At 42.0% G+C, this 17,509-nt stretch overlaps 1 protein-coding gene across 1 annotated transcript in view; it reads right to left on the reverse strand.

Annotated features, from left to right (window-relative positions):
• The window catches only part of LOC144479695 (protein unc-13 homolog A-like), a 243,852-nt gene that overhangs the window by 58,433 nt on the left and 167,910 nt on the right, over positions 1–17,509 (reverse strand). Inside the window, exon 27 of the mRNA XM_078198723.1 lies at positions 14,099–14,184. Within this exon, the coding sequence (XP_078054849.1) occupies positions 14,099–14,184 (86 nt within the window). The remainder of the gene's footprint in view (positions 1–14,098; positions 14,185–17,509) is intronic.

Here is a 17,509-nt window from a genome sequence, read left to right on the forward strand (position 1 = left end):
TTTTAAACCAAGCTTGGCACAATGGGAAGTTTTGAAATCCCCTTCAGTCTATCATTTTATTAGAACAATAGTCAGCAATCAGACATAATAAATGTCTTATAGCTAGTAAAGCTTTGTATGATATATTTCTACTGTAATGAAAAAGCAGACACCCAAATTTACACTCTGGTCGCACTAAAAAAAACCTGTCTTATGTTCAGCATAACGGTCTTTAGTCGTGATAACCTTACTGAAAGGATGAGCACAAGGCATTAAAACTTAAGTATGCTGAATGCACATTATGCCACACTGATAAGACCAATAACTGCAGAATAATTATAGCCCTAGTTGACATATATTGAACTTAAAAGATGCTTCAAAAGCAGTTCTATTGGAGTGCAGAGGGCTAAAATGGATCAACTCTGCAACAATGCTCAGAAATTACCTGATATTTACATTGTCAAATACAATAGCATGGTGTAAGAAGTTTCTGCTCAACCCAATCATCAGCTGACTTTACAGAGCATGGATGATAACCTAGATGGGCTTCCTGAGAGACGTCTGATGAAGAGAACTGCCAAAAACTTTGGCTTCTATGCAAACCTTTATCTTTAGTAAGAGGCAAGTGTGAGGAGATAAAATGCTTCATACCTTTAATGAAGTGACAATGGAAGAACATTATTTTTATCCCATTCACTTTAACGCGAAGTGTGATTTTCTTTTGGGTATTAACAACTTGACATAACAATTGAATAGATAAATGGAAAGATAACTACTTTTACTTTGTTTTTAACATTTCTGTTGGAAAGTTAATTAAGATAAGGTATGACAGTGATGGGCAATAGAACGGAGTTATCTTTCTGATTCTGATTGCTACTTGCTGATTCAAGAGCAGTAACTTTTATAGAAAGAAAACTGAAAAAAAAAGAATGGTGCTGCCTTTTCTATTGTCATTGGTACTTACACTGGATCAAACAGCTTTTGATTTGCAAAAAATCAAAACTGATACATGATTCATTCATTAACTGACGATTCTTCATTCCAGCCAATCATTAATTTCTGCCCAAGATGTAATGCCCCAATAAGTGACATCTTTGTAAGGTATTTTATTAATTGAATTTAAATTCCAGCACCTGGTTTGGAGAAGGGGATTTGAACCCATGTCCCCAGAGCCCTGAGTACAGGGTCTCTGGAATAGTGACAATACCGCTCAGCCACTGTCTCACATTGTAAGGTATGGCATCATTAATACATGCTAAATGCAACGTCTCAACCTTCTGGCATTGTTTTTGACTGGCCTTCTTCAGAAATCCCCAGATACATGTATCAGATCTTTCACATTAATAAATCTCAGGATATTGTGTTAATGATTTTAGAGATACTAGAACACAGCTAAAATTTAGAACAGAATGGAGTTTTGCCTCATTAACCAACTATTATTTCATCAGCAGTAGCTCTTAAGAGTTTGAAGGCTCAAGATGAGTTGATTGCCAAAGATAATTGGTTCTCGTCCCAGATTTGCATCACAGGAGGTTCTGAAACACTCACTATTGAATGATGAAGGGTATTTCACATAGAAATATTAATAGCACTGTCAGAGATTAGACCAGGAGGTATTTAAAGTGACATTTTCTGGCTGTTCCTGTCGAATGTGCTTAACGAGAGAATTTAACAATTTGCTGCATTTTAAAAAACCTAATATCAGCTACTTTATTGTATCACTATGAATACCGAATGCAAGACTAAAATCGCAGAAAGTAAATGGTTGACATCAGGTTATGTACTATTACATGTTTTTTTTCCTTTCCCAGTATGCTACCATACATTACACACTGTGACCTACAGGCAGTGATTGCACAGTTCATTTGTTCTGAGCCCCAGGAATCCAGATACATTTTCACTTTGATTTTCTGGAACTGCATAACCATTTTTATTCTGTGGATGCAAATGGTAATTTCAACATCAAAACTAAGACTTTTTTGTATTTCTATGTTTTAAACAAAATATTCTTGTAAATGTACTCATATTATATTTGTTGTTAATGTGCAACACTCCTAACAAACTTTATACCAATAGTGGTGTAAAATCAATTGATTAAACCGCTTTCCTAAAGAACTATCAACCAAATAACTGGCCCAGATTCTCACTCCTGTGTTGTGAGTGGAGAGATGGAAGAATTCCGGATCCTACAAACCCAACCTTTAAAAATGGCTGCCTAGATATCGGATTTGGTCCGGGGGTGGGTGTGAGCTGAAGTTGAGCGGCCTGGGAGGAACTGATGAAGATGGGGACACAGGTTGGGCAGAAGTTCTGCCTCAGGGATTCAAAGTTTAAAAATAAAGATTAAAACATTAAGTATCCCTTTAGCCCTAATACTTCACCTCCTTGAAGGGAGCTTCCTCTGGGCTGCCAGAGGATGCTCACAAGCAGTTAAGACATTTAAAAGACTTCTCCTTTAAATCTTTGAAAAGATTTCTGCACTGTTAAAAAAAAATGACTGATTGCTATTTCACTCTGTATGTTGACATAATCCTGAGTGCTTCCTCTGGCACAGATGCCTTAAATGCCCTGGCCTATCCAGGCCTTGGGCTGCCAGAGGATGCTCACTACGGTCACAAAGGGCACAGAGCAGAGAGAGAAGCAGCCTTCTCTCAAAATGTCTGGAGATGTTAGGGATGCATCTTGCTACATCACACGGAAGTATTTTAAAGAGTTCATTTCCACACATTGAGGTAGCACTGGTGTTTATATTTTAAGCAAGATTGTGTTAGTGTTACATTAAAATGTTGCTGTGCTTTATACAGCACATTTTTTCATATGCCGGGACTTCATGATGTTTCCCCTTCAGCGTTGTAAGATGTTTAATATCATGTGTTTCAAGGACACTGGCTGCTTGCTCATAGATTGAGATGCGGGCCTCTGTGTTGGCCAAGGAAGAGCATTGTGAGTTCTTAGATGCAACAATATGTATCATCCATCGAAAATAGGCAAGATTTTATGTAATTTAGTGGTGACCAGTTGGTGGTTGGGAATGGGTCAGTGTGAAACCATTGTTTCCTATGCATTAACTTCCATGGCATTCCATCCACGCATCTCTCTGATGTGAATCCTCTTCCTTGTCATTCTATACATCCCCATCCCCCACAATAAATGAGGCTGCTGTTTCTTCTTCTTCCTCTGGACTGATACTCATCCCTCTTTATGGCGATGTTATACAGTGCACATCACATAACAACTCTCTGTGACACCTTTACTGCGTCATACTGGAGAGCACCCTCCAAATGATCGAGGCAATGGAAACTTAGGTGATTGCATGATTCACTTCTTATAGTCACATTTTAACTGCACATTGAGGGAATAGAATCTCTTTCTATTAACAAATGCAGCCCACTGTTCAGATGGTGCATTGATGGCAACATGAGTGCCTTGAACACATTGAAAGCTGTCAATGGCTGTGAATCCCACTGCCTCCTCTTCCATCCAGAATCTTTTGAATTTTCCATCCCTCTTGTACACTGCCTTTGTTACCTCCTTGATGCAGCAGTGAGTGGCTGCTTTGGAAATGCTGCAGATGTCACCAGTAAACTGTGGGAAGTAACTGGCCGCGTTGAAGTTAAGAGCTGCAATGGCACTGGCGTAGGGTGCTCGCAGTATTCCCATGGATGTAGTGTTTCCATAATGATGACACACAGTTCGGTGACAGTCTCCTTGAAGACGTGTAGTCTCTTCAGGTATTGTCTCTCCGACATGTGTAGGTACATCATCCTGGGTCCTGTAAACTCTGAGATGTGCTAGGGACATGCGTTTGCTTCTGCCATTATGCTTCCTCCGGTTGCTGCTGCTGGACTGCTTGCATTGATTCCTGTGCAGCATGGTGTTCTTGTGCATTGCTAATCCCCCGCTGCGCTCGAGGATGAAGGAGTACAAGGTGAATATTTTCCACTGTGCAACACTCTCTCCCTTCTTCCCTTTCTTTTGAGACAGCCTCCCCTTAGAAACTCAGATATGTAATGCCACTTTAGTAAGTGGCCCCTCTGTTCCTAGACTTTGTGCTCCTCCTGTAATTTCTGGAGCCAACATTTTAAGCTTAGTCACTTCCTACCTCAGATTCTGGTGCTCAGAGTGTCAGATTAACAAGTTTGAACACAGAAAAAAATCTTCAAAGGCAATGCAATGTAGTGCCCGTGACTCACTCTCAAGAGCTCTCACAGTGAGTCAGGTAAGCCACATTTACTTTCCCGGAATTAAATGAGGTGGGTTATCGATGGCATGGGAGATTTATATCCCTTTCATTTAGTTGCAGAGGCTGCATTAAATCTTGGTGAATTATATTTAAGTTACATGCCAGAGGTCGATTTTCAATATTTATGAGGTTCCCGCCAATAACAGGCAGGTTTCCTGCATACTTATCCTCCTGCTGTCGACTATCTCGCCCACTGCAGCAGCTCCACAAAATCAAGCTCAAAGTGTTGGGAAGAGCTTGAAATTCAGGTTGATAATATTGAGGAAACTTTCAATGACACAGGGCAGTGATTCTCAAACTTATTTGGTTGAAGGATCTCTTTTCAAATGGATTAGTGATGACAGACCACCTCTCCATGTAAATTATAATACCACATAATAAAATATACAAGTGTTGCATGTAAAGAGCATATTGATAATACTATTAGAAATGACATTTATGACAGATATAAAGATCTTTGTGCTGCTCTTTGCATTCATTCATGTCCACTCTCCTCCCAGGTGAGACATCCAACCCACTTTGCACTGGAAATGTGGAGCCTGCACTCTGCTCCAGCCTACTAGCCTACATCAAGCCCATCTTCAGCTGCCCACATTGACCGTCCATAAGGCCAGCCCTCCATGTTGCTGGATGTGGCAGAGACTTCCCAGTGTATCTCCCTATCAAATCCAGAGTTTCATCTCTGGACTACAGAAAGGATCCCCACTGCCCCGGGATCAGGTGAGTGTTCTATTCAGTTAGGACTCTGGGGGAAACTGCTTCACAATTTGAGGGGACGGAATTGAGAGTGTAACTTTGTAGGTTATTCAGTCCCGCCCCCTCTCCCACATTTTGCGTACACTTTGGCAATCTGATCTGGCCTTCCTTTCCTGACACTTCAAAGTTATTCACAGTGTGAGGTGCTTTGAGACAAAATAATGCTATAGAGCAGGGTGAAACATTAGGATGTTATTTATCACACTGCCATGCATGACCTGGAGGGGCAATGACTGTTTTATCACCAAACCCATAACACAGAAATTAGGTAATGGGAAGAGAAACACCAGATGTAGAATCCAGCAGTTTAGTGGGAGAGGGGCCCCCCCACCCCCATACTCCAGTTCCACTCCATCACCAGCCCCCCTCATCCCACTCTCTTTCCCCTCCTCATGGCATTAAAATAAGTTACGTTAACATTATTAGTACACCACCCTGTGACATTATCTGGTATTGGCCTTGGCTTAATGAGTGCACTCTCACTTCTGAGTCAGAAGCTTATAAGTCCCACTCTAGCAACATAATCTAAAATTCCCATTTCCTGAGCTTGTGAAAGGCACTATAAAATATACATGTGTCTGTGCATCATGTCAGTACACAGTGGATTACTATACAATGTTACACAGGTAAATGGTACTCACGCTGACTGCTATATAATGTAGCTTAAAGGAACAAACTGGATATTTTTTGACAAAGGCCTCACTCATTTGGTGGATGGAAAATTCAGCAGTCGGGGAGATCTGATTGTGGTTTGGGGTGTTAGAAGTCTGCCAGTTTGTTACTGATCTGCAGTAAGTTCCAGACTGCACTTTATCCTATAAAGCTCACCATTGAAGGAGTGTGGACGGCTGTCTGGCCATTTGCTTGATTCTTCTGCCCATCTCAACTGTCTTAATTGTTGGACTGGGTGGCACAATGATTAGCATTGCTGCCTCACAGCACAGCGACCCAGGTTCAATTCCAGTGTAGCGTGACTGACTGTGCAGAGTTTGTATGTTCTCCCGTGTCTGCGTGGGTTTCCTCCAGGTGCTCTAGTTTCCTCCCACATTCCAAAGATGAGCAGGTAAGGTCGATTGGCTAGGCTAAATTGCTCTTTAGAGTCCAAAGATGTGTAGATCAGGGTAAATACGTAGGGATACAGAAATAGGGCCCAGGTAAAAAGCTCTGTAGGAGAGTTGGTGCAGACTTGATGGGACGAATGGCCTCCTTAAACATAGAACAGTACAGTACAGAACAGGCCCTTCGGCCCACGATGTTGTGCCGAGCTTTATCTGAAACCACGATCAAGCTATCCCACTCCCTGTCATCCTGGTGTGCTCCATGTGCCTATCCAATAACCGCTTAAATGTTCCTAAAGTGTCTGACTCCACTATCACTGCAGGCAGTCCATTCCACACCTCAACCACTCTCTGCGTAAAGAACCTACCTCTGATATCCTTCCTATATCTCCCACCATGAACCCTATAGTTATGCCCCCTTGTAATAGCTCCATCCACCCGAGGAAATAGTCTTTGAACGTTCACTCTATCTATCCGCTTCATCATTTTATAAACCTCTATTAAGTCTCCCCTCAGCCTCCTCCGCTCCAGAGAGAACAGCCCTAGCTCCCTCAACCTTTCCTCATAAGACCTACCCTCCAAACCAGGCAGCATCCTGGTAAATCTCCTCTGCACTCTTTCCAGCGCTTCCACATCCTTCTTATAGTGAGGTGACCAGAACTGCACACAATATTCCAAATGTGGTCTCACCAAGGTCCTGTACAGTTGCAGCATAACCCCACGGCTCTTAAACTCCAACCCCCTGTTAATAAAAGCTAACACACTATAGGCCTTCTTCACAGCTCTATCCACTTGAGTGGCAACCTTTAGAGATCTGTGGATATGGACCCCAAGATCTCTCTGATCCTCCACAGTCTTCAGAACCCTACCTTTGACCCTGTAATCCTTCTGCATTATATGGATTCTATGATTCAGGGTTTGTCCTCAATTTTAGAACCACTGATCTAGGAAGATGTATCCATTCTTTTGGAGAAAGCCTAGATATGTCTATCACAATTAGAGTGCGAGTTGTGTGGGATTGAATTACTTTCGAGTCAGGCAGAATAACGATTAATCATTCTACTTTGTATTTCTAGAAGCATTTCATAAAAATAGTAGGGATGACCATAATGACCATAAATAGTAGGGACGACTGTAACTCTAGTGAGTATAGACAGCAGTCTGTACAGCTGCTGTTGATAGTTGTGTTGGGCCAAAGATTGACTTTAATGAGGCGTTACCGGCTCCAAGAGATCAGGTTGAACTGGCTGGAAACTTTTAAAATAAAAGAGGGGGATCTGCATGGAGTCATCAGAAAATACCAGATGTATTCGAGGAGGAACTGGGGAGGATCAAAGGATTGCAAGCAAAAATCCATGTGGATCCAGAAGCCACACCAAAATTCTTACAGAACAAGACCTCTGCCCTACGCATTAGTAGAGAAGGTAGAGACAGAGCTAAAATGACTGGAAGATTTGGGATCATCAGGCTCGTACAGTTTGCTGACTGGGTAGCACGCATTGTGTCAGTAGTTAAACCAGACAAGACCATCTGTGTTTGGGGGGGACTACAAGTTGACAGTGAATTAGGACTAGATGATGTATCAAAAGATTATGTCACCATAAATACTCATAAGGGATTATATCAATATACATGACTACCGTTTAGGGTTTTGTCAGCTTATGCCATCTTTCAGTGAGCTATGGAGAGTTGTCATTTGCCTGGACGATATTTTAATAATAGAATCCACCAAAGAGGAACACTTGGTCAATTTAGATAAAGTTTTGAAGAGATTCCAGGAGACAGGAGTGTGCCTAAAAAGAGAAATGTGCACTTTCCAAGCAAAATGCTTCTTTTGGTTATTGGGGAGATGCTCAGGGGGGGATAAAGTGAGAACGATTAAGGGAGAACTGGCCGCTGGAATATCTCAAAACACAGATCCTTCCTTGGGATGGTCAACTATTAGTGGTGATTCCTCCCAATATATATCAACATTACTAGAACCATTGCATATACTGTTAAAGGAGTGCCAGAGATGATATTGGAAAATACCACAAAAAAAGACTTTCAACCAAGTTAAGCAGACGCTTCAGTCAACATGCTTATTGGTGCATTTCAAACCGTCTAAGCAGATAGTACTTGCATGCTATGCATAACCATATGGGGTTGGGCTGTGTTATCCCACATAATGGATAATGGGTCCAAGAGATCCATCTGATATATATCAAGAACCGATCAGACGAAGAAAGAGAATACTCCCAAACAGAAAAAGAAAGCCTAGCTGTTATTTTCAGCAGCAAGAAGTTTCATCAATATATATCTATGGGAGACATTTTATGATCATCACAGACAAAAGGCCACTTTAGGGCTTTAACGAAGACAAAACCATTCCACCAATTGCTTCTTCTAGAATACAACAATGGGCACTATTCTTGTTGGCTTACGAATATACCTTTGATCATCAGCCAGGGGCTCACACAGCCAATGCAGATGTCTCACATTATCTCCCGTTACCAGAAAGCACAAGACCCCCTCCAGTATTGCAAGGAATTGTAATGTCTTTCAACTTTCTGGACTCTTTACCTGTAACAGCACGACAAATTAAGTACTGGACTATTGAAGATTAAACATATGATAATGCATGGATGGCGGAATGTGAGTGTTTAAGAGGAAATGAAGCCTTATTGGTTCAGGAAACATGAGCTTAGTTGTGAGGATGGTGTAATCCTTTGGGGAACGAGAGTGGTCGTCCCCAGACCAGGAAGAGAGTTATTGCTGGAAGAGTTGCATGGTGCCCATTCAGGCATGTCGAAAATGAAAGTGCTAGCAAGAAGCTATATTTGGTGGCCTGGTATCAATGCTGATATAGAAAGGATTGTGAAACAATGTGACTGTGGTAAACCACTGTTAGCTTATTACCTGCATATGTGACATGCCTGGACACATCCCTGCTGGCCCTACCCGAGATTCTTCCCCCCCTCTGGTCCAGGTATAAAGGCTACTGCTCCCCACCCCCCTGCCTCAGTCTGGACCAGTTCATCGGCATGGGTGTGCTCCAAGTCTTTTGCTAATAAAAGCCTATTTGTTCTTGCATACAAACTTGTCTTTGCTCGATTGATGGTGCATCAGTGACCAGTGCCAATTCCAGCAGAAGTTACCTACTACAGCCCCCTTACACCCTTGGGAATGGCCAGGTCAGCAGTGGGTGAGAGATCACGTCAGTTATGTCCGCCCATTTCATAGAATCATAGAATCCCTACAATACAAAAGGAGGCCATTTGGCCCATTGAGTCTGTACTGACAACAATCCCTCCCAGGCCCTATTCCCGTAACCCCGCACATTTACCCGGCTAATCCCCCTGACACTAGGGTCAACTTAGCATGGCCAATCAACCTAACCTGCACATCTTTGGACTGAGAGAGGAAACCGGAGCATCCGGAGGAAACCCATGCAGACACGGAGAGAAAATGCAAACTCCACACAGACAGTGACCTGAGGCCGGAATTGAACCTTGGGTCCCTGGTGCTGTGCGGCAGCAATGCTAACCACTGTGCCACTTTGCTGCCCATGTTATGGGCACGATATTCCTTTTACTAGTGGATGCGCATTCGAAATAGACAGAGGTGTTTGAAATGAAGTCCACAACTTCATACGCCACAGTTGAGAAAGTGCGCCAATCCTTCGCCACTCATGACGTACCAGAAGTACTTGTCTCAGATGACGGAATGGCATTTACAAGTGCCGAATTCCAGAGGTTCATGATATTTAATGCAGAAATGAACTGTGCCATATCACCCCCTCATCAAATGGATTGGCAGAACCCACAGTTCAGACTTTCAAGGCTGGTATGAAGAAACAATTACCTGTGTTGCTAGAAACCAAGATAGCACAATTTATTTTAGCCTGTAGAACCACCCCACTTACCACTACTGGAATAGCTCCAGCTGAGCTGCTGATGGATCAGTGCTTGAGAACCAGTTCCAAATTTGGCAGGGAGGGTGGAGACAAGGCAGAGTTACCAGAAAAAGAACCATGATGCATTGAAAGTGCAAAGAGCTTTTGTGATACATGATCCAGTTTTTGTAATGAATTTTGGAAATGGACCAAGTTGAGTCTAAGGTTTGTGGCCAGCCACTGTCCGATGAAGTAAAATTGCAGGACAAGTTTCTGAAGAAACACATATATCATTTGTGGAGACGGGAACTGACCCAGGAGCCAGTGTTATTGCCTGATTCAATTGTGTCACCAAGTAGTGTTGTTTGTCCAAAGAGCAAAGTGGCTGATCAGCCAGTAGCAGGCCAAAGCGTTGCTCCCAATGAAACAGAGGAAATAGTGGAAAGAGATGTGCTGGTACCAAAAGAGGGTCGTAATGAAGTAAGTCCAATCACAACTACGCCTATAGCTGAACCTCAATCGGTTGAGCTACATTGCTCCCAGAGAAGTCCCCTGACAGATGAGTTTGTGATAAGTTGTATTAAAAATGTTTGGAAATGGGGAAAGAGCACAGGGATCTCAGGGCAAAGCATGTGTTTTTGCAGCTAGATTGATCCTAGGGCTGAGAATGAACACATTGATTTGTCGCACCCTGTTAATAAATCTAAAGAGTAATAAACTCATTGTTTGTTAGCTAACTGGTGGTCACTAATTATTGCATTTACTACACACCCATCTCACTTCTGTCTTTCTCTCTCTGCTCTCGTTTTATTTCTGCACACTGCCTCCCCTCTCATTTTTGTGCCTTTCTATGCTCCTTCACTCTTTCACTTCTTTTAATTATCTAATTGTTTGCCTCTGTTAAGATATGATGTGGAGATGCCGGCGTTGGACTGGGGTGAGTGGAAATCAGTCACGGGCATTCAGCCTTGGATCTTCAGGTAAGCGTTCTCCAAGGCGGCCTTCATGACACACGACAGCGCAGAGTCGCTGAACAGAAACTGATAGCCAAGTTCCTCACACATGAGGACGGCCTAAACCGGGATGTTGGATTTATGTCACATTATCAGTAACCCCCACAGCTTGCCTCCTGGGCTTGCAGAATCTCACTAGCTGTTCTGTCTGGAGACGATACACATCTCTTTAACCTGTGTTTAATGCTCCCTCCACCCACATTGTCTGTACCTTTAAGACCTGGCTGGCTTTAGGGATTTGCATTCTAATCAGTATTCTGTAACTTGATTTTGTGTCTCTGTGCACTGTTTGAGAGCACATTTCCACTCCATCTGACGAAGGAGCAGCGCTCCGAAAGCTTATGGCATTTGCTACCAAATAAACCTGTTGGACTTTAACCTGGTGTTGTGAGACTTCTTACTCTGTTAAGATATCCAGAGTAAGACGACAGCAATGACCTTCAGTGGTGCTATTTCTTTTGTCCACTGGGATCTACCTCAGAAAACTGTCTGTGCAGCTTAGGCACAGTATGTAACAGACGACCGATATGCATCCACCAGTTATCCACCAACATTCAAAAGGAAAATTACTCTCATTACTTTGTAGTCATAGTAGGCAACTTGAGATTTATCTACCCTAGCCAGACTGTTCTCTCTACCCCCAATCCTCCTGCATTAGATACAGCTTGCAGACATCAGGCCTGGTTAACTCTTTTTTTTCTCTCTGCTAGATTCTTCTGGATATTCACTCTTTTCCTGCCTTTGTGGTTGGCCTTGTGTTAATTTATTCCTCTCTGGCGGATTTCTCTCTTTCACTGCTGATTGCTCTCAAAAATACCTCTCTGCTTTATCCAGATTTTATTTGTATCTGGTGACCACATCTGGCACAGCTGATTTATTGGTGGCATCCCAATTTCTGCCTCAGTTGCAATCTCCTAGCTTAGTACAGAGTAGGAATAAAACTGGGAACCGTTAGTGCTTCACTGAATGCTGTGCTGCTAAGCTTTTGAGGAAGCTGGCAATCATTTAAATAATAGGTTTAAAAGACTAATGTGCTGGTCTTTTTGTGACACACAGACAAAAACAAAAGCTTATGTTGACAGTGGATAATCCCCTTCCAAGATAACTTTGCTTACACGCAACAGATAAGTAGAGATGTTGATCTTAGCCAAATTCAAGCCTGCCTTGCTAATGGAGTTGACATGTGATTGATACTCTCAATCCACTTAGTCCTGTTCAAGAGGACAATACTGTAAATTTTAATGTGGAAAAGGGTTACTTTCTGTTTCTAAAATTAAAAATCGTTACTTGCATTCTCAAACTGTGCTAGGAATTGTATCCAACATTGAAGCATAAACAAAAATAATAAAAAATATGTATATTTTCATTTCATAACACCTTATACTTATAATGGCATCTGTAACATAGTGAAACATGCCAAGGTGCTACACAGAAGCATGGTCAAGCAAAATTTGACATAGAGCCATACAAGGTAATATTAGGACGGATGCCAAAAATGCTCTAATGAGCATCTTAAATAAGGAAAAAGAAATAGACTAGTGAAGAGATTTACGGAGGATATTCCAGAATTTAGGGCCTTGGCAGTTGAATGCATGGCTGTGAATGGTGAAATGACTGAATTAAGGAACGCCCAGAAGGCTAGAATTGTAAGAGCGCAGGTGTCTTGGCTATTTGTAGGGCTAGAGGAGATTTGAGAGATGAGGAGGGGTAAAGGCCTGAAGGCAGTTCAACAAGGCTGAGGCAGTTCTAAATCAGGAGCCAATGTAGAGCTGTAAACACGGGATGAAGAGTAAATGGAACTAAGGATACAGGCAGCAGAGTTTTGGATGTCTTCAAGTTTGTAAAGGGTAATAAGCTTTGCATTTTAATAATTTAAAAACTCAAAAGAGACTTGCATTTCTGCTGGAGCTATTTGTTTTGTGCTATTGATTTTAGAAAATTTACTTGTGTAGGCTTTAAAAATGTTGTTTATATACATTTGCAAATGAGGGAGAAAGAAATCTAAGTATGAAAATGAAAGAAAGATAAAGAAGATTGGGAGGCATAGATATGGATTGTAAAGACTGGGAAAGAGACCTGTTGGACCAAATTACTTATTTCTATGTTGTAAATGTTATGTAATGTTATACAAGATGATCCTCCTCTGGTGGGAGATCCTAGGAAAAGAAGGCATAGCCTTAACTTTGGGCTAGGCCATTCGAGAATGTTGGAAAATACTTTTTCACGCTAAGAGCAGTGGAAATCTGAACTCTGCCAAAAAGCCGTTGTGGCTAGGTCTATTGAAGATTTAAACTTAAGGTTGACAGAATTTTGTTAGGTGAGGGTATGAAGGGTAATGCAACGAAGGTTAGAGTCAATGAAGATGGAGTCAAGAAACAGATCAGCTGAGATCTAATGTAGTGATGGGACAGGCTTGAGGGGCTGAATGGCTTGTTCCTATTCTGGCAGGAGAGTCCCTGCAGTACAGATGGAGGCACAGAGACGTGCACTAAAGTATGAGTTTTAAAATCAGTGCTAGATTGAAGGACCTGGCATTGGGAAAATTTGGGGGGGGAGAGGAAGCATTGAGAACCATCCCTTTCCGTATGCCTCTGATACACTCCTCGCCCTTTACCACATCCCTCAGCCTACCCTCTCTTACTGTGGTCTGGGCCCTTGTTGATCCTGGGCCTCTGATGGGTACATCACCTCTTCTTCATCCTCTTGCAAATGGGAGGGTCCTGTGCCCTGAAACTGACCTCTGATTTTTCAGAACGTTCCCAACCTAAATAAAACTAGTCTCAAGAAGCTCGACCTTCTGAGCAATTGAAGACACCACTGCCGCAGTGATGCTACCTGTAATGGGCAGCTGCCAACAGCTATCAGGGCGGGATTTCCATCTCTGGGATTCCTGATCCCAGGGAAGGCACACGGATGGGCACTTAAGTGCCTGGCTGACAATTCCTCAGAGAAGTTGAGGCAAGACCCTAATCGGCTCTTCAGCCAGTGGACAATACCCTGTCACCTGGATTAAATATCCACCAAGGTTTTTAATAACATTATAAATAGGATAAACTCAAACACCTTTTTTCATAAAATGAAAAAGCAATTGGAACACAGTCCAGTCATGTCAAGAAATAAAAAAAAAATGACTGTTATAATTTGTAAACTAAACATACAATAGAAATAGTACAACCTTCCATTGCATATTTCATGTCCTGGGCAAAAAGGTTCCACATCACTTCTGCACTTATCTTCCCTACATTCAGCTCCTGTGGAAATCTAAAAGAGAAAAAAAAAATGCATGACTGAAGGAAATGATGAATGGACAATGTACCGGATAATATATTACACTTTCTGTTTGCCTAATTAAGGTAAACTTCACAGCAAGAATGGAAATGTACATATCCTCATTTTAGCATCACCTACTTCCATAGGAATTTATTGCTGCAAGAAAGTCATCATTTTTACTTATGATTAATGGCGCTAACATATTTGAACACAGTTGAATATGAAAAAAAAAGAAAAAAGCAGATATTTTCATTTCATTACTCTTCAATGTTCTTGTTTCCTCTGAAGCAGGCACTATCTTGTGCTGGGATACAGCTTGTGTTGACCACATTTTGGTACCTCAGACAACTTGCAGAACCTCATCAGAACACAAGGGAAGTCAGTTTGCAGGCTATTCCAAACATGGGTGAAATTATTTGGGGTATTGGTGTTAATCCCTGTGATTGCCAACTTAAAATACGGAGGCAAGAATGGCAAGAGAGGCATGATTTTAATCTCTGCAACTGCTTATAAGGCTTAGGCTCTTTACCATAGAACCACAGTGCAGCTCATCGGGTCTGCATCAACTCATTTTATTTACGAGGGGAAAGCTTCTGAAAGTCAGAGGTCAGTTTCAGGGCACAGAATCCTCACATTTGCAAGAGGATGAAATAAAGATTGTGTTTTTAATAAAGATGAGAAGAGGGTTACTGACCAACTCTAGTTGGAAACGTTCCTGGAGATTTTATGACATGACGTTCTGACCACGTGACCCACGACTACGAGCAAATATCTAACCCATTCTCTTTGAAATGATAGCTTTTCTCTGTTGCAATAACCACAGATGTGGAAGATTTCACAGTGTACCAGAATCAGATTAAGAATCTGTCTCCTCCCTTTCCCCTCATTTTTTTTTTCATGAGAATCCTTGGCTTCCAATCCTTAGTTCCACATTTTCCCATTTGTAGAAACGATTATTCATTGCTTACCCACAGTAAGGTCCCAGGTTTCACTTAGTTCTTTGAACTGGCTGCTCCTTTCTCAGTGCCATTTGCACTTGTCATCGTGCTGCTACTGTTGCCATTTCTGTGTAAAATATTGGATCCCATAGTCACCCTATTCCCCATTATCTTCTTGTCTGGACCTTTTATTACCCATCTCTCCCATTTATTCCCCCATTTCTCAGCCTCTCTCTATCTTAGCCACTAACAAGGACACCCACACAGATTTCAGAGACCTCCCACAACCAGACGTGATTCTATGAAGATTCTATAAAGCTCTGAGCAATTGTCAGTGATGAGCTCTGTGGAAAAGGCTTTGAAATTAATCTGCTAAAAATTATGCAGTTTAATCACCTTCTGACTCCCAATTCCAAGATAACAGTAATTAGTTGCTGCACTTCACATAAGTGTTTGTTCATGTGAGCACAGAAGTTTAATGATCTAACCAATTTAGGGAAAGTAAGGTGTAAACTATACCATTGCAGAATGCATTGGGCAGTTCACTTTCTCTTCACTGCATGGAAAAGAACTTGCAATAAATGTCAACAAGGTTCCGCTCAGCCCTCAAGACTGCCAACCTTGTCTATAAATGGATTTACAAAGTAAATTTGTAGACCTAATGAAAGCTCACATGAAATGCAATTGTGTTTTTCATGCAGCAGTTATCAAGCCATCATCTCATGAACTGTAGACATGTAAGATTTTAATAATACTAATTTTTAGGGTTCATGTTAGTCTGAAGTAATAGCTATGGATCATTTTTAACCATTTTAAAAATAATTCAGGTTGAATTTCTGTTAGTTGGGACATCTTACTAATGGCATCTGTTGCGTGTGAGAAACTACACTTAATGGATTTATGACTAAGTTGCCTGAGACTGGGTTCAACAATTATATGTTGCTTTAACAGTATTGTGGCCATTTAATAGTCTTATGATCAGTTTTCAAGAAATGGCTGAGTTAGAATGATGCTATCTCGGAACAAAACCCATGTATTGGTTTAATTTTTAAAAAATTCTTTCATGAGATGTGAGCATCGCTGGCTCGACCAGCATTTATTGCCCACCCGTAGCTGCCCTTGAGAAGACGGAGATGAACTGCCTTCTTGAACTGCTGCAGTCCCTGAGGTATAGCAACACATGAACTAGGAGCTGGATTAGGCAATTCAGCCCCTCGAGCCTGTTCCACCATTTAACATGATTATGGCTGAACTTGCCTTGGCCTCAACTCCACTTACCTGCCCATTCTCCATAACTCCATAATTCTCAACCCACTACTAATTAAAAATTTATCAATCTCCTTCGTAAATTTACTCAATGTCCCAGCATTCACTGCATTCTGAGGTAGTGAATTCCATAGATTCACGATCTTTGAAAAAAGTAATTTCTCCTCATCTCTGTTTTAAATCTGCAACCCATTATCCTAAGACTATGACTTTTTGTTCTAGGGTACGCCCACAATGCTGTTCGGGAAGGAGTTCCTGGATTTTGACCCAGCAACAGTGAAGGAACGATGATATATTTCCAAGTCAGGATGGTGAGTGACTTGGAGGGAACTTCCAAACTCCATGATTTTCAAAGTCAGCGAACATCCCCACTTCTGTTCCTAGGTACCTGCTGCTTTTGTCCTTCCAGATGGTAGGGGTCATTGGTTTGGAAAGTGCTATCGAAGGAATCTTGGTGAGTTCCTATAGTGCATCTTTTAGATGAGAAACATGGCTGTTCATTGGTGGAGGAATTGAATGTTTGTGGATGGGGTAGTAATCAAGCAGACTGCTTTGTCCTAGATGGTGTAAAGCTTCTTGAGTCTTGTTGGAGTTGCACTCATCCAGGCAAGTGGAGAATATTCCATTACACTCCTCACTTATGCTTTGTAGATGGTGGACAGGCTTTGCAGAGTCAGGAGGCGAATTACTTTTCGCAGGATTCTTGGGGCCCGATTTACCATCAAGTTGCACCCGTTTTCAGTGCAAAAACTTGGTAAAGTCAGGTAGCGCAATCCACGCCCGGTTCCCCCTTTACCAAGGCCCGAATATGGCCACGATCAGGACCACACCCAAAACAGGCGTAATAGCCATTTAAATGCATTTGCATGCATTTAAATTGACTTAATGGGCTGCACGCCCAACTTTACTGGCACTTCCCCCTTTACTATCGTATTCACCCATCCAGAATCGGTGCGAAAGAGACATGCTACATATAAGTCTGATTCGGGCGCTCCATCAGTGAGGGTAGTGAGGAGGTAAGTGCCTAGTGTCCGATGGCTCTTTGCTTGAGATCATTTGGGGGGGGGGGGGGGGGGGATGTGGCAGGGGAGCAGCTTTCTATCTTTTTTTTC

This window comes from Mustelus asterias, chromosome 26 (assembly GCF_964213995.1).
Source record: "Mustelus asterias chromosome 26, sMusAst1.hap1.1, whole genome shotgun sequence".
In the NCBI taxonomy this organism is placed as follows: Eukaryota; Metazoa; Chordata; class Chondrichthyes; order Carcharhiniformes; family Triakidae; genus Mustelus; species Mustelus asterias.